Source organism: Humulus lupulus, chromosome 5 (genome assembly GCF_963169125.1).
Source record: "Humulus lupulus chromosome 5, drHumLupu1.1, whole genome shotgun sequence".
Lineage (NCBI taxonomy): Eukaryota > Viridiplantae > Streptophyta > Magnoliopsida > Rosales > Cannabaceae > Humulus > Humulus lupulus.
In genome coordinates, this window is record NC_084797.1 from 224967549 (window position 1) to 224986347 (window position 18799).

General features: G+C 31.0%; 1 protein-coding gene across 1 annotated transcript; it reads right to left on the reverse strand.

Annotated features, from left to right (window-relative positions):
* Nucleotides 1–6361: 6361 nt before the first annotated feature.
* On the reverse strand, nucleotides 6362–12614 carry LOC133780006 (uncharacterized). Its single transcript, XM_062219893.1, has 3 exons — nucleotides 12104–12614; nucleotides 11288–11755; nucleotides 6362–6546 (listed from the first exon to the last, which is right to left on the reverse strand). Exons 1-3 carry the CDS (start codon nucleotides 12612–12614, stop codon nucleotides 6362–6364), a joined length of 1164 nt encoding a protein of 387 aa, XP_062075877.1.
* Nucleotides 12615–18799: the final 6185 nt, after the last annotated feature.

Below are 18799 nucleotides of genomic sequence, written 5' to 3' on the forward strand. Positions count from 1 at the left end.
CCCAATTAGTATAAATAAAAATAAATGTAATGGTTCAACTGGACCAAAACGTGTGAGGCAATTCAAAGAAAAAAAAAAGGAAAGCTGAAAAGTCTCTTTGGCTCTCTCTCTCTCTCGTCCTTCTCTCTCACAATCTCACTCTCAATTCACATCCTTTCAAAAACAAAAAAAAAAACTCACTCCCATTTCAATTTTTCCCACCTACCTTCCCTAACCCTAAGAGTTCTCTCTCCTCTCTATACTCTAGTCTCTCCATTGAAAATGATATAGTTGCAAAACTTGATTATGCAAATTTAATTAATACTTTTGCATCTAAAAATGCAAGACGTATAATATTTAAGTAATATATTGAAATTTATAAGTTTATGTAATGAATTATTGGTTTGGAGTGTATTTATATTACTAAATATTAGTTTAATTTTATTTAAAATTACATAAAAAAATTACATATACAAAAGGGCCCATTTTTTTCAAATTTATTAAAACCTTCTTAGGCCCACTTTTTTTCAGGGCCGGCCCTGTTTATACGGTCCATGTATGTTTTTTTTCTTTTTTATTGTACATGTCCGGCAACACCTAATTAAAGCCATCACTCTGACCCAAACATAAAAATGGTAAAAGTAATACTCATGTTATTTTGAGAGAGAGAGCTGGAAGGGAGTGTGCGAGAGACTTAGTCAAAATCCATTTAATTTTGATTGGTGAGAGCAGTGACGTAGCCAGACATTTTACTCAGAGAGGGCAAGGGTTAGGTGAAGATAGTCATAACTTTTAAGATATAAAATTTGATTAATTTTAAGTAATTATTTTTTATTTTTTATTCGAAATAAATAATAATTTTAACTAATAGCTAAGATATGAGAATGTTAGCTCCCATTAGAGAGTGGGAGACACAAGTTGGAACCTATTCTTTCTATTATATTTTTTGATAATTTTACTTTAATAAAAATTCAACAAATCGCTACACAAATTCAATAAGCTATATATAACACGAATAAGTTGGAATTATTTTGTATGCTTCATTGCTCTGAAGTCTACTACTACTACTTCTAATGATGATTTAATATTAATAATAATACTTTTGTAGGAAAGAAAAATCACAGAATTAGTACTCTTCGTTGGCCTTTCAAAAGCTTTAGTATTTTGGCCTAGTTCACATGATACTCTTGTATACATGTATTCATTGTAGTAGAGAAATCAAACTTGTTATATGTTCAACACACCTTATATGTCTCATTTTAGTAGAAGATCTATTATATATACTTTTTTTTTTTTTTTTTTTTAAAAATCAGTGTAGGCTTGAGCCTACTCTAAGCCAAGAGTGGCTCCGTCACTGGGTGAGAGAAAAACAAATGTCAGAAAAAGTTAAACAAAAGCATTGATTAAAGTTATTTAAAATTAATATATTAATGATGTATATTATATAATAAATAAAATAGATTGTATATTCCATAACTTATTGCTAGCAAATGGGTGATGACCTTTTCAAATAAAGTCTCTTAGAGAAACCTGTTCAGTTGAGTATAATTAGTTCATATTGTAATTTTTTAGACAAAAAAAGAATATTTAAAAAAGCGTGGCAAGTGAAGAGTAGGAGTGTGACACGTGTTGACTCCTTCTCATGCAATGGTTGAGCTGATTGGAAATTTGTTTTCTCTGATTTTTGTCTCTTTGTGTGGATGTTTTCATTTTTTGCAATGGTGGCTCTATAGGTATTTCTAGATTTTATGCATTGGTCCTTTAAATTTTTGTTGGAGGCAGGAGGTTGAAAGCTTCAGTTGGTTCTTGAGGTCGACTATTTCTCTTTTTTTGAGTTCATTCATTTTGGTCGAGTGTCGAAAATATGTATTTTCCATTAAAATTTAACTTATCTTCCAATTTTTTTATTGTTGTTGTGTGGGTTGATTTTGGGTATATGTTTAATTATCTTTAAGTATTTTACTTTGGAATGATATTTAGTTGATTTCTAATTGAGTCAATTTTTAATTTTTCTTGACACATTTTACTATGCAACGATAAGTTTTTAATATTTTTTTGTTGTTATTATTTTTTAGTTTATTTTGGGTTTATCTAATATCATTTTGTTTTTATGTTGTTTTTTAGTTGTTTAGATTTTATGTATAGTTATTTTCATGTTGTTTTTTAGTTGTTTAAATTTAAATATAGCTGTTGTGTTGATGTCTAATTTATATTTAATTATTTTCCGATATATTTTGAATTTTTTTATAAAAAAAAATATGTTAGTATGTAATGGGTTGACTTCCAGTTGTTCTATTGTTGTTTTTTAGTTATTTTTTAATGCAGTGAATTGATGTTTAGTTGTTGTCCAATTGTTATTTTCTAGTTGCTTTTTCGATATTGTATTGCAGTGAGTTGCTTTTTAAAAATACAATGGGTTGCATTGTGTTTGTTGTGGGATTGTTGTTTTTATGTTGTTCAGATTTTATGTATAGTTTTTTCATTTTAATTTTTAGTTGTTTAAGTTTATTTATAGTTGTTATGTTGTTATGTTGATGCTTATTTGTTGTTTAGTTGTTTGCAGATATATTTTGATTTTTTTTAAAAAGAAACATGTTAGTATGCAGTGTGTTAATGTTTAGTTGTTGTCTTATTGTTGTTTTTTAGTTTTTTCATTGACACCATACTTTTGTAAATATAAAACTTTAAAAAACGTATTCTTAAAAACTTAAATTAGTATTTTTTTTAAAAAAAGAATCAAGACCGTAAAAAACCTCAATTGTTATTAAAGCAGCAAAAAATATTAAATTAACATTTAATTTTTATTTTCAACATATATTATAGTCTAAATTGGCGTTAAGTCTAAAAAATTTATATATTTAGCTGATAAAATGTCATAATATTAGAAAATATATATTTATATAAACTCAATGGCAATAGAAAAAATTGACTTGTTTTAAAATTCAGTTTTCAAAATAATTTCTTCAATCTAACAAAAAAAAATTCGAAATGCTTTTTTTTAAATATGAGCTTGGAAATTTAAGAAGAATGAGCTAAGACAATGCTTGAGAATTTTAATTTTGGTTTTCAAAATTATTTCTTCAATTTAAAATTCAAAATAATTTTTTTCAATAAAACAGTGCTTGAGATTTTTAACGTTTCAACAAATTAAATGTAACATATTTTACTGAATATTAATATTATTTATTAGAAACAATCAAAGCTGCAAAATTGTTATTATATTGTGTTTAAGTTTACCTTACAGTATTTATAACTTGGTTCATAATAAATTTAAGAGGAATTATACTTGGTAAAATTTGCAGCGAAAATAAATAAATAATTTTAAAAACTGTACTTAAGTTATTAAGTAATTTTTTTAGCATTGATAATTAGTAAGTAATCTAAAATAATATACTCAAGTCACGAGGAGTAATAGCAAAAGTCACATCTTACAACAAGTCACATTTTATAGATTTTTATGGCTAAAAAATACTACTAAGTCACTTAAGTACAATCTTTCAATTCGCCAATAGTTTTCTTTATATTTATAATTATATAAACATAGAGAATATTGCTCTAGTTTTCATGATATTTTATTAGATATTTCTCATCTTCCCTCCTATTCTCCCGAAGCTAAAGTCACTCATGTTAAGAGAACTGCTAATTTTGTTGCTGATGGTTTAGCAAACCATGCTTTGGGGTTGGATGATAAAGTGCAGTGGTCTTGGATGAGTTTCCTCCTCCAATTTTCTCTGTAATGGATATTTCTCATTAACAATAACAGTCTTTTTCCTAAAAAAACACTTTAATTTAATAAAAGTACATTTACCTCTTAGAGCAACTCTAATAGTGGCTACCCCATTAGTTGCTTAACATATTCAAATCATCCTAAAATATAATATTTTATTTTCTCTCCCATCCACATCACTTTTGGCAACTTTTTTCATAAAAATATTCTAATGCTAAGTCACCCCAAAAGTTATCAACTATGACCTCATACATTATTATTTAATATATAATTTTGTAATTATAAATATTGTCACACTAAATTTTTTAAATCCATATATTAATATAAATAAATATTACATTAAATTTAAATTAAACGAAATTTAAAGGAGCTTATAAAATGACATAATCATAATTAATCAATCTAACATAATTAAAAAAATGCTAATTAAAATGATTTCCAAATTTTGACCATATGTGCTTTACCAAGTCTGCCTGAAGATTGCGATGAATGTTTCTATCACGAATTTCAGCATTTCTTTTAAGTATTGTCGGGAAGTCAGAAATAGGTCCATGCAATACTTCAACCATTAGGGTGTTGGCAGGGTCGTCATCATAATTAAAATATAAAAAAACTCTCATATGTTTCTCTTTCGTCCTCGACAATAATGTTGTGCAATATGATGCATGCATACATAATATCTTTGAGAACATCTCTTTGCCAAAAAAGTGTTGGTCCCCGTACAATAGCAAAACGATATTGAAGTACTCCGAATGCTCGCTCAACATCTTTGCGTATTGCTTCTTGGCATTGGACAAATAATTTTCTTTTCTCTCCTTGAGGCAGTGGGATAGTTTTAACAAATGTACCCCACTCTGGATAGATATCATCTGCTAGATAGTACCCCTTGTTGTATTGTGTGCCATTTATCGTAAACTCAACTCTCGGAGCTTGCCCTTGTAAGATATCAGTGAATATTGGGGATTGATTTAACACGTTGAGATCATTATTAGATCCTGGAACACCAAAAAAATGCATGCCATATCCAAAGATCTTATGATGCAACTGCTTCGAGCATGATTGTTGGTCTGTTGTGATCACCTCGCGTGAATTGACCTTTCCATGCAACCGGGCAATTTTTCCATTCCCAGTGCATACAATCAATGCTTCTGAAATTCCGTTTTTAGTAATTACCAAATTAATTAAACCAAGTGAATTAATTAAAGTGCGGAATGGTAATTAACTGTTTACACAGAATACAGTTCTGTCGGGACAGACACCAAACTTGTCACGACAGAAACTGAACACAATAAAAAGACAGTGCAAAACAATAAAGAACACAATGAATTTTTACAAGGTTCAGAAACCCTTTCGGATAACCTACTCCTTGGGCCACACCCAGAGAATAAAACCAATTAATAAAGAATCACAAGTACGAAAACATTGACTTAAACAAAACAAGACTCCCTCTTGAGATTTTCCGCAACTTGTTGTACTTCTCTTCACTAATCTGATCTTGATTGAAACGCTCAACCACTTGAACTCCCTTCAATGGCTAGCGAGTGCTTGCATCCTCCCGACGCAAGGCTTGTAAAAATCTTCTCCCGAAGACTATAAACGTTGTGTTCGAATTACAATGTGTATTCACTCATGAACATGGTATAAACTCACCACTAAAAAACTAAACACACATAATTCTACAAGATCACATGAATACTTATGATCTTGAATGCAAAGAGGAACTCTCACAAATATTACAATAATGCTCACAAATAATGCACCAAAGAGTTCATCTTTCTCACTGCCTTTAGAGCCCTATTTATAGAGTTTTTTTCGTGCTCACAAAGGCAGAGAAAGAATTATTCTAATAAAGGCAAGAATCACAGAAGATATTCTTGATTGTCGAAGAGTTGCCTTATTTAGAAGATGCTGATCCGACAGATGCGATATCGGTGGGGACAGCTCAGACCTGTGTCGGATCAAAACAAGCTCAAAAAGGAAACAATAATTAATGATATTAAGAACCAGTTTCCTGATTGCAATCCTTGAGCTGCACGAAAATATATCAGCAAATAATCCAAAAACAACTTTGGGTAAGTACCGAATATTTGCAATAAACTTTGTTTCCTTTATAAACAAAATGAGACAATATAGGCTAAATAAGGAAGCACATTATTGTCCAAAATTCACACAAAAGGAAAGTGGTTTTCCGAAAATATCAATAAAGGAAACCAAACAATTCCGAAAATTATAATAAAGGGAAACAAACACTTCCGAATATTATAATAAAGGGAAACAACTAATTCAACCAATTTTATCTTTTAAGAAAAAGATATTTCTATAAAAATGCCAATAAGGATTAACAATCTCCCCCTTTGGCAATTTTATAGACAAGGAATATCTATTTTTAAAAGATCCCTGCAAAACACACGTAAGAGCTCAAAATCATAAGAGTCACAAAATGATCACAAAATGACTCCCCCTGCGAAAGATAACCAAAGCATAGTTAACAAAGAACAATATGAAACAGCAGGGCAACATAATCAAAGTGCCAAAAATAGAGTTACTCTCTCCCCCTCATTGTCTAAGAAAATGCCAAAGAACAAAGGAAACGAAACCAAAAGAAAGACCCATCAAGAGTTCTTTTACGTCTATCAAAAGTAAAATAAAAATAGATCAAAGGGAACTGTGACCATCATGGAGCAGGAGAGGTGGATCACTGATAAGGGCCAATGAAGCAAGAATTTGGCGTTGAGTATCCTCCATTAGAGTGAACCGGTCAGAAAGATGTGTAAGACCTGTCTGGACAGAAGCGAGAGCAGTCGGGACAACAGGGGTGATAGGCTCCTTGGATTTCATGGCTGCTAGAATAGAAACAAATGGAGACACATAAAGGACAAAAGCCCTAAACACTTTGGTTATACGAGAGAGAGACAAACAGGAAAAACTGATTATAAAACAACCAAAGGGACTCCGAATATATAAAGTATTCGGAACACAAATGAGGCAAGTTCAAGATTGGGTAACCAAAAATGAGTAACCGGATTTTTAGTGATAAATGCCAAAATATCTCCCTTTTTAAAACAAATTCTGTCACACCTCAAAATTGGAAACTTTTGAATATTTTTAGAATATACTGAGATAAAACAAATAAATTGCATAAATTAATTTTTCAAACCCCCTTTTTTTTAAGTACACGGTAGATAACATATTTTATTTTTCAAAATTTTTATAATTTTTTAATACAAAATTGCCGAAAATAAAGTATAAATTTCCATACCATATGTGTCCATGTAAATCCCAAGTCCTGTTCAGAAGAAACAAGATAACCATATTTTTCAAAAATTAGAGAAATGAGTTATACTTCAAATACTAAGAGACCATAATTCGAAAAACATACCACACACAAAACATATTTGAGTCAATTCATTATATGTATGAGTCTTACAGCCATCTTACACAGTCTAGAACAGACATATGTGTGTGCAAGTGTAAGCAATTTGGCGTTTCTTTTTGGCCTTTTAAAGCTAGGGTCATTGCCCATATTTGGCGATTTTTAGCCTTTTTCCAATTTGTAACCATAATGGAGGCTATAACTCTTATACTGATGGTAGCCCTTTACGCTGGTAGAGTATCCTCCAATATAATTGCTAATTACCTGGTACCAACTTACTCAGTGTCGGCTTTCACACATCAGTATAGGTAGCTCTTTTCCAAAATGGAGCCTGAAAAAGAAACTGGATTAGGAATGCTCATACAAAGATAATGATTTGATCAAATATAAATTGGATGATCTATAATTTTTCAAATATGGTTTTGTATTCCAACAAAGTATAGGACTTATAACGATCATTCTCTAAAATACAAAAAAATATGCTCATCAAATTTCTTCCAATCAGGACAAGAGATTTACAAAAACACATATGCAAGGCAAGATAATCAATTTATTGGCAATTTCAAATAAAACAAACCCCCAAGGATTTCCTGAGGGAATCAAATCTGACCGTGTCTAAGGCTTTAGTAAAGATATCTGCAATTTGTTTGTTAGTCTCAACATATTCTAAAATCAATGTTTTGTTTTCAACAAGTTCCCTAATAAAATGATGACGAATGTCAATATGTTTGGTGCGAGAGTGCTGAACATGATTTTTGGAGATATTAATAGCACTTGTATTATCACAAAAAATGGTTAAAGTTTTAACATCAAACCCATAGTCTGCCAACATTTGTTTCATCCACAAAAGTTGAGTACAACAGCTTCCAGCAGCAATGTACTCAGCTTCGGCTGTTGACAAGGAGATGGAGTTTTGTTTTTTACTATGCCAGGAGACCAAATTGTTTCCTAAGTAAAAACAACCACCACTTGTGCTTTTTCGATCATCAGTGTTTCCTGCCCAATCATCTCCAAATGTGACTTCCCCATTTTTCAAAGTCTTGAAGTCAGTGAGTATGCTTTTGTTACCTGTCATATGCCTTGAACAACCACTATCAAAAAACCAAGAGTTAGAAGCACATGTTCTAAGACAAGTAAAGGCAGCAAGACATTTGAATTTATTTTTTCTTCACCCCAACTTTCTTAGGTGGAGACCTTTTCTTCAAGGGCATTTGTCTCAAATTACCATGATGATTAAAGTAATTTTTGTGAAGAAAATTCATCAAGGTAAAACATTTAGGTCGAAAATGACCTTTCACTCCACAGAAATTGCAAATTGGAATAAAATGACCAGTTTTTTTATTCTCAAAATTTCTGGTCTGTTTCTCATGTGATGTGACAGATTGAAAAGATGATGCCACATGAGTTTGAGTTGTTCCTGCAGAAGGGTCAGTTGTCGAAACAATAGGAAGATTTCCAGAAATATAAATTGTTTTTCCTTTAGGTTTAGATCCATTTGATCCTAACCTAGAAAAATCACAAGCTTTTTGACCTGCAAGCAGAAAATCATCCAAAACCATAGATCTATGATTAAGCAATTTGACACCTTTCACAATTTTATCAACTTCATTAGACAAAAGATTGATTTCAGAATCTTTAGCAACAACCTCAATTTCATATTTTTTAACAAGAGAGTCAAGTTCTTCATTTCTTTTCTTGAGAACTTTGTTATTGTTTTCCATCAAACAATTATCTGAACATACTTTCAACCATTGATCATACATGTTTTTGTATGATTCTTTCAAGGAATCCTCATCCAAATTGGATTCATTTGAATCACCATGGGAACCCTCATCTGTTGAAATAGTATTATTTAAACAAACAAGTTTCTCATTCACCTGCACAGAAAGAGGTAAGCAAGAAAAAACAGAAGTTAAGGCAAGATTAGAATTTTCTTCCTCATCACTACTTTCAGAGTCTTGGTCACTCCAAGTCACTGCCATGACCTTCTTATTTTTCTTTAAGGTATTGGCACATTCAGCTTGAATATGTCCAAAACCTTCACACTCCCTGCATTGAATACCTTTTTTATTAGTATATTCAAAAGGTTTCGAAAAATTATTACCTTTGGAGGATTTAGACATGTTTTTCTTGTTACCAATCTTTTTCATAAACTTCTTAAATTTTTTCGATAACAAGATCATTTCATCATCATCTTCCTCATCTGAGCTTTCCATTTTCTCTTTGGAAGATTTAAAGGCAATCGATTTATCCTTCACGGCAATTGGTTTCTCTTGGCGAATCTTTTGATTAAGTTCAAAAGTTCGAAGAGATCCCATCAATTCCTCAACTTTCAAGGTGTCAAGATTCTTTACCTCCTCAATGGCTGTGATCTTGGATTGAAACCTGTCAGGAAGAGATCTAACAATTTTCCTAACCAAAACAGAGTCAGACAACTTTTCTCCTAAAACAAAATATTCATTAGCAATGTCAGACAATTCTTCATAAAACTCAGTGAGGGTTTCGTTTTCAGACATGCGAAGGTTTTCAAATCTTGTGGTCAACATTACAAGCCTAGATCGCTTAACATCAGTGGTTCCTTCAAATTGAGTTTGAAGGATTTCCCAAGCATCTTTGGCAGACTCACAAGATGAAATCAATTTTATATAACCCTCACCAACACCATTAAAAATTGCATGTAAAGCTTTATTATTATAAATTGACAATTTATCTTCTTCATTAGACCATTCAAGTTCAGATTTTACCTGTGTCTTACCAGATTTCAAATCTCTCTCGACAGGTGGTGTCCAACCGGTCAATATTGATCTCCAAGCCCTTTCATCAAGGGATTTGATAAAAGCTTTCATCCTTACTTTCCAGTATGGATAATTTGTATCATTCAGCAATGGAGGGCGAGTTATAGATCCACCTTCTGCAAAGATAGACATTTCACAAGGCACAAAACAAACGGAAAAATACAAGATCGCACTAAGAGTTTAGTGACCCGCTCTGATACCAATTGAAATTTCGTTTTTAGTAATTACCAAATTAATTAAACCAAGTGAATTAATTAAAGTGCGGAATGGTAATTAACTGTTTACACAGAATACAGTTCTGTCGGGACAGACACCAAACTTGTCACGACAGAAACTGAACACAATAAAAAGACAGTGCAAAACAATAAAGAACACAATGAATTTTTACAAGGTTCAGAAACCCTTTCGGATAACCTACTCCTTGGGCCACACCCAGAGAATAAAACCAATTAATAAAGAATCACAAGTACAAAAACATTGACTTAAACAAAACAAGACTCCCTCTTGAGATTTGCCGCAACTTGTTGTACTTCTCTTCACTAATCTGATCTTGATTGAAACGCTCAACCACTTGAACTCCCTTCAATGGCTAGCGAGTGCTTGCATCCTCCCGACGCAAGGCTTGTAAAAATCTTCTCCCGAAGACTATAAACGTTGTGTTCGAATTACAATGTGTATTCACTCATGAACATGGTATAAACTCACCACTAAAAAACTAAACACACATAATTCTACAAGATCACATGAATACTTATGATCTTGAATGCAAAGAGGAACTCTCACAAATATTACAATAATGCTCACAAATAATGCACCAAAGAGTTCATCTTTCTCACTGCCTTTAGAGCCCTATTTATAGAGTTTTTTTCGTGCTCACAAAGGCAGAGAAAGAATTATTCTAATAAAGGCAAGAATCACAGAAGATATTCTTGATTGTCGAAGAGTTGCCTTATTTAGAAGATGCTGATCCGACAGATGCGATATCGGTGGGGACAGCTCAGACCTGTGTCGGATCAAAACAAGCTCAAAAAGGAAACAATAATTAATGATATTAAGAACCAGTTTCCTAATTGCAATCCTTGAGCTGCACGAAAATATATCAGCAAATAATCCAAAAACAACTTTGGGTAAGTACCGAATATTTGCAATAAACTTTGTTTCCTTTATAAACAAAATGAGACAATATAGGCTAAATAAGGAAGCACATTATTGTCCAAAATTCACACAAAAGGAAAGTGGTTTTCCGAAAATATCAATAAAGGAAACCAAACAATTCCGAAAATTATAATAAAGGGAAACAAACATTTCCGAATATTATAATAAAGGGAAACAACTAATTCAACCAATTTTATCTTTTAAGAAAAAGATATTTCTATAAAAATGCCAATAAGGATTAACAGCTTCCCAACATACCTGGAAAACCACGCACCTCCCCTATTTGAAGTAAGCGACGAATGTCCCCAGCATTTGGCCGTCTTAAATATTTGGTCCCAAAAATATCATTCACTCCTCGAACGAAATTGACTAGACATTCAATAGCGGTAGTTTCACCAATTCGAACATACTCATCAACATAATCAGCAGGCGCTCCATATGCCAACATTCGCATAGCAGCGGTGCACTTCTGTAATGTCAGAAGCCCCCTTCTACCGACTGCATCGAACCTCGTATGGAAATACTCTGAATGATTTTCTAGAGCTTGCACTATGCGTAGGAATACATGTCTACGCATTATAAATCTTCTTCGAAATTGATATTCTGTATACACTGGTTCATCAGAAAAGTAGTCATCGAACAAACGTTGGTGTCCTTCTACATGACCCCTATCAATGTGGGCTCTCTTTCTTCCTTGTCTTGTTGAGCTAACCCCATCCATGAGCGCTTTGAAATATTGATCATCATGATCTTCAGTACACTCTACAATTATGATATCCTCTAGACTCATATTGTCGTATGGATTCGGAGAATTTGGCGAATCCATTGTCGAACTTAGAGTATATGATATTTGGGAATGAAAGATGAATGAGAGAGTAAAATGAAGGATTGAATGGAGAGTTGAGTAAAAGGAATAAGGAGAGGCTTGGTATTTATAGATATGGTGACATATATATGTAGCCGTTAAAATAAAGGATAATTTATTTAAATAAAATAAAATAAAATACATAATAATGGGGTTGATAAAAATACATAGCAATTACAACTTCAGGATATTATTCTTAATATAAGTACACAAGTTTTCATGATCTTTCTTTTGTTCAGGAGGCATATGCGACGTGTCCATGATGAGATAATCCATGTATTTTGTCATCCTATTATCTTCTGCCTCTTTCTCCTTTATCGCCACCAATTTCTCCAATGCAGATGCTTTCCGTTCACTAATCTCTATAAATCTAGCATGTGTGTATTTTTTTTCCTTCCCTTTTCTCTTTGCTGCCTTTTGGCCAGTAGGGCGCACTTCATGTACTTCATCATCACTGATGTCTGCATTGGAAGAAGAAGTAAATGCCCATGATTCTGACACCTTTGTTCTCTTACCACCTTTTGGTTGGTACATTGTATTCCATTTCGGCTCATCCTTTAGCAATCTCCAACAGTCCACAAGCAGAAAATTTGAGTTGTTATTTTCAGATTTGTACAATTGATGTGCATTCTCAAGAATTTGCTCATCAGACCAACCACTATGATGTGCTTGTTGTACTCGTTTATAACACCCATTGAAACGCGCCACCTTTTGATTCATCTTGTTCCAATGATCTTTGCATTGCCTTCCAGTTCTTGCTTGCTCGCCTTTTTGGTTGGTGTTGTAGTATTCTGCGAAGTTTGGTCATTCCCCACAATGGCATCCTTAGATGTATTAAGCCATCCACTTATCAGAAGTATAGTAGCTTCCTTGCTCCATTTGACTTTACCTTTATGCCTTGATTCATCTTCATTGTGTAGAACCACATTTTCCAACCCTTCAACACCATGTTTAGGTTGGGTTTCAGAGACAGATGTCGATGATGTTTCACGATTCAAATCAATACTAGATTTTTCCATACTTGGCCTGTAATTTCTTGAAACCATTTTGAGTTGGTGTAGAGAAGGCATATGAAAGGCATGTGGTAGTGAATTTGGTTGTGTGAAGAATTGAGCTTGTTGGGGCGTCTCAAAAGAGCCAAAATTTTGGAAAAGGTAGGAGGATATGGGATAATTTTGAGAATTTGGAAAACTTTGGTTAAATTGAGAATATTAAAAATTTGGATTTTGGTGATTAGTAGAAGGAGTATTTTGAAAATTTTGATTGAAATGAGAATATTGAAAATTTGGATTTTGAGGGTTGGTATGTGGAGAATATGATGAATTTTGAAAATTTTGAGAATATTGAAAATGTGGATTTTGGGTATTGGTATTTGGAGAATATTGTGAATCCATTAGTAAGAAAAGAAATTTTGTGATATTGATAATTTGGAAGAAAAATGTATGAAATGGTATGAAAATTGAATGAAATGGATGAGTATTTATAGAAGAAATTTTTTTAATATATTGATAATAATATAAATAGTAATAATTTATACCAACAGTAATAATTTACTACATATAATATATATATATGTATAATTTTTAAAAAAAAAAAAGATAGCATTCTTGCCTATGTGAGGAACGGCTCCTTCAAAATTGTCACGCTACTCTTTACTCTAATGTTAAGCAATCAATTAATTTTGTAGCCTGTCAGAGAGCAACCTGTTTGACCACAACGTTGGAGTTGCTCTTATACATGTATTTTAATGAAATAAAAGAACTATATTTATTTTCATTATCATCTAAAGTTTTGTTTTGTATTTTTATTTTTCAATTTCAAGTATGAGTATGTTGATTTCACATATTTAAAAAATAATATATATAAGCATTTTTATTTTATTGTTTGTTAAAAAATTGAGTAAATTTTCATTATAAAATATTAATAAAAATGATATTTTGATGATACAGCACGTGTATGACACGTGCAGCATTTTACTAATATATATATATATATATATATTAAGATTTACTAGTATATTATAAAACTATCATTAATAGTGAAGGGCAAAATGGGAAAGTTATTCTCATTGAGAATAACAATGACAGAAACAAAAAAACAAAACTCATACTCAATCTTAACACAGTGATATACTAAGTTATAAATAAATAAAAATACTCGTAATGGTGAAAAATAGAAAAAGGTGTAACCGATTGAAGAAAAGAAAAAGCCAACATATTGGCTCAAAGATCATTAATGTACAAAATAGGTGAATTTTCAACATATTGTACAAAAGAGAAAGTTTTTTAAAAAAAAAAGAGGTGAATTTTCGTAGAAGTTCCAAACAAGTATACCTATTTGAAAAAAGAAAGACAAAAGAAGGGACCTTTATTAGGGTTTGAATGAGTCCGAAGACATTTTCAACATATATGCATGAGAAATATGTATTTACAAATTGAATATTGAACGAGTCTTCTTACTTTTTTTAATTCCAAGTTATACCAAAACAGCCATCAGTAATCAAAACAAGTCTCCTACCCATGAATAATCATATGATTTGAAATCTATCAAGTTTGATTTTTCCTCACCATCTTAAATTTGAGTGGAGACCCAACAAGTTCTTAGAAGAATAAATAATATTAAAACACAAATAAATATATTTTCATTTGTAAAGAGTATAGTATATGATAATCATTCTTATTTGTGATGGACTTAATTAAGACTTTTTTTTTCAAACGGGATGCGAACATTTAAATAATTATATTGAATAAAATAAAATATACACCAATAAAAAAATTATAAAAAAATAACATTATGAATATATATAAATATTATGGGAGATTCTAATGTTGGGGTATCACTTTTGTTTTTATCGGTAAGAGAGTCCCTGATTTTTGCACTAGAGAAATTATAACAAAAAAAAAATTATATAACGATGTACATTATAGTTATAACAGACATCCCATAAATTTTCAAGAAATTTTGAATAATTTATGATTTTGAAATCAAGGTTCAAAAAATATGTTTTGCATACGTATAAAAAAAATCATGTGGGCAACTGGATGTTTGAACCCTGATTTCAGTATCGTAAATTATTCAAAATTTCTTGAAAATTAGTGGGATACCTTCTATAACTACAATGTACACTATTATATATATATATATGGAAGACTTCTCAATGGTTACTACCCATAAATGGGTACTAACAATTATGATGATGTGACAACATAGTGACTTGATATAGCAAGTCACCAACAGGTAAATATTTTTTTTTACATTAATTTCGAATTTAGTTATTTTTTGTCATAATTAATAGTGTGTCCAACCAATGAGAAACATTAGCTGTATTTATAAATTGACATACATTTGAAAAATGAAAATTTTACAATATTATATTTTCATAATAAATACACATTTTTCATCAGGTAACCCTTTCAAAAATTTGAAAAAATCAAAATTTATTTTTAGAAATATTAATTAACAACTATAAATATGGACTATTGATCTTAATCCAATGGTTAATATTAAATATGGACTATTGAAATATTATTTTTAGAAATATTAATTAACAACTATAAATATGGACTATTGATCTTAATCCAATGGTTAATATTAAAGTAATAATCCATGGGTAGTAATCATTAAGAGTGCACCCATATATATATATGGAAGACTTCTCAATGGTTACTACGCATAAATGGGTACTAACAATTATGATGATGTGACAACATAGTGACTTGGTATAGCAAGTCACCAACAGGTAAACATTTTTTTTCTACATTAATTTTGAATTTAGTTATTTTATTTTTTTGGCATAATTAATGTTGTTTCCAAAAAATGAGAGACATTAGCTATATTTAGAAATTGACATGCATTTGAAAAATAAAAAGTTTACAATATTAAATTTTCATAACAAGTACATGTTTTTCATCAAGTAACCCTTCCAAAAATTTGAAAAAATCAAATTTTATTTTTAGAAATATTAATTAACAACTATAAATATGGATCATTGATCTTAATCAAATGGTTAATCTTAAAGTAACTATCCATGGGTAGTAACTATTAAGAGTGCACCCATATATATAAATGAATTATAATTTCTCTACGTGTAGAAAACAGAAACACCTCTACTGATAGGGGTAAAAATGATGTCCGATGAATTTTCCTAAATAATATAAGTAAGAAAAAAAATCAACAGTAGCATAATAGTTAAAATTTACCATTTGTTTAAAGCTAGGTTTGTAGGATCTCATTTATACAAGTCTATATGCATGCTTCCTATTGCACAAAATAGCATACAATAGAAAACATAAGTACATGCATAGAAGTGATTTTCATACAGAGATTCGTAAATACAACAATAAAACCATTAGAGTACTTATGAGATGCGTAGCGAAACAATGACTACACTCTTTGGATTCTCTAATCTTTTGTCCTTGTTGAATGCTAGGTATTGCAAGGAATCCAAACTGCTTTGAAACAAGATCACAGTCTTCCAAGTCTTTCTCTAAAACAACCTAGTGTTTGTGTGGGTAAGTCTCAACACATGATAAGAGAATTCTTACAGAGAAAACTAAGAGAGAGTAGGTGGCTAGGTATAGAATATTAGTAGCGAATTTTTACCTTGTCAAATTCAGATTACTTATGCATTCTATAACATTAGTATATATAGGCAATTAGTTAGGACATAAAATAGGTTTTAGTTACCCATTTTATTTTAATTATTTAATTATTATAACTAATTAAATACTTGTCAAAATTAACCAATTATAATTTTGACATTTATTTAATTTATTTTATTAATATTAATACAAATTTATCAATATTAACAAAATTATCCCAATTGGCTATAATACTCTTTTTGAGATTTTGCAATAAAATCTTCAAAGTTTCTTTTATTTCTTTTCTCACAAAATATCAATAAATAATTTACCATTATTTATTTCCATTGAACTAGTCAATATGATATTTTTATAACTAATAATTAAATTAATTATTCAAGACTACTAGGTTCATTTTGATAAGAGATTACATGGAGACCATGGATCCATGAACTCAAGCTCCAATAAGTTACCGTGAGTTTATTTATAACAAATAATCTCACTACCTTATTAATTCATCGTGACTTCACTATAGACTCAGAATTGCACCATTGAATTCATAGAATGTTTTACACCAAATGTAAATACGTTATTCATTGTTATAACCATTGTAGAATCCCATAATATTTACTTAGCTAGCTAGGTAGTAGTAGTTTGTAGTATGATAGATTTCGTGGATTTTGGTTCAAGCCGGGAATTAGTTGGAAACTCATAGCAACAGTTATGGATTTTATAAGTTTAACCTATAGTTTAAGAATATTAATTATAACATAAGGTTTGATTAATATTGTTGGTCTTAGATATATTGTTATTATAACCTAAGGTTTAGATAGAACCATTAAGAGCATGACACTTGTCATAATCATGTTATTAAGGAATTAAGTATTTTGATGAATAGTTTTAATAAAAGAAAGATCTAGAAGCTCTAGAACCTTCTAGAAACTGTTAGGATCACATTTAGACTCAGTCAAAGTTGTTTATCCAATTCAAAATATGCTGAAAAAGTGTAAATACGTGTTTGATATATCAACGTATGCCGATATATCGCAGCTATAGGGGCCGATATATCGCCTATGGAAGATACGGAAAACACGTCGACTTTGCACGAACGTTCAAACGGAGCTCGGGATTAGGGTGGAGTCGATATATCGCCCAGGGTAGGCAATATATTGCCCCTTAAAAATACCCTTAACCACTTGGAGCTGCCTTTGAACGATTTTGACCGAGTTCTGGGTGTCTGTTGAACGAAAATTAAAAAAAAAATTATTTATATTCATTTATTTATTCAAATTAAAAGGGGTTAGTTTCACTCCTTAAACTCTATAAATAAGACCTAGTACTCAGTCATTTTCTTCATTGTTCAAGCAGTCTTCAGAGCCTCAAAGTTGCTAATGTTACTATAGAGACAAACACTTGGGTTTTGGGTTAAAGCTATCATTCAAAGTTTTTCTAAACACTTGGGAAGTGAGATATAGTGAGATTTCGGTATTGAGATTTAGATCAATTCATAAGATCATTCAAGGTATTCTTATCCCGAAGTTCAGTTCTTTATGATTCTATAGTTTTCTTTAGTTTTCTTTTATTCAGATCCTAACTCTTGTTTATGATTCTTGATTAGGTATTTAAGTTTCTTGAAACTTAAGGTTCTTCTTGGTAAGTTTCTTCTTGATTGTTTAGTTCTCATTTCATCTTTATTCTTTAGAGATACTCACCATTTTTACTGTTGGTTTATAGGAGTGTTCTAATCCCATTCTTGTTCCCAAATATCTTGGCTTTTGGTAAGGAATTTAGGATAGATATGTGCTTTTATGTTTATGTTATTATATGTTTTATGTTATGATATGTATATTTATGTATGAATATGTCTTGTAGTCTTCGGGGCTTATAGTTGCTTAGCTAGCAAACCCCAATATTTTTTATGTTGCTTGGGGCTTATAGTTGCTTAGATAGCAAACCCCAAGATTATTTATCATTTCATGGGTTAGAGTTATGATTTACCCTACCTCGATTAGTAGAGGACCCAGATGGGTTCCATAAACTACCATGTGATCTAACCTACCTCGATTAGTAGACAGAGGACCTAGATGATTTATCACATGCCATGTTAATGAGTTAATGACCATTAATATTGTAGTCCTATATGCTATATCTTTTTATAGTCATATATGTTATAGTGTATGTTTATATTATAGTCTTATGTTTATGATTTATGATGTATGTTGTAAGTAGATTTTCCTTGATGGGCATTAGGCTCACTCCTTTATTTTTAGCTTGATGAAAGAAAATGAATATGGAAGGCGGAAGGATTCATGGTAGCTTGGCTTG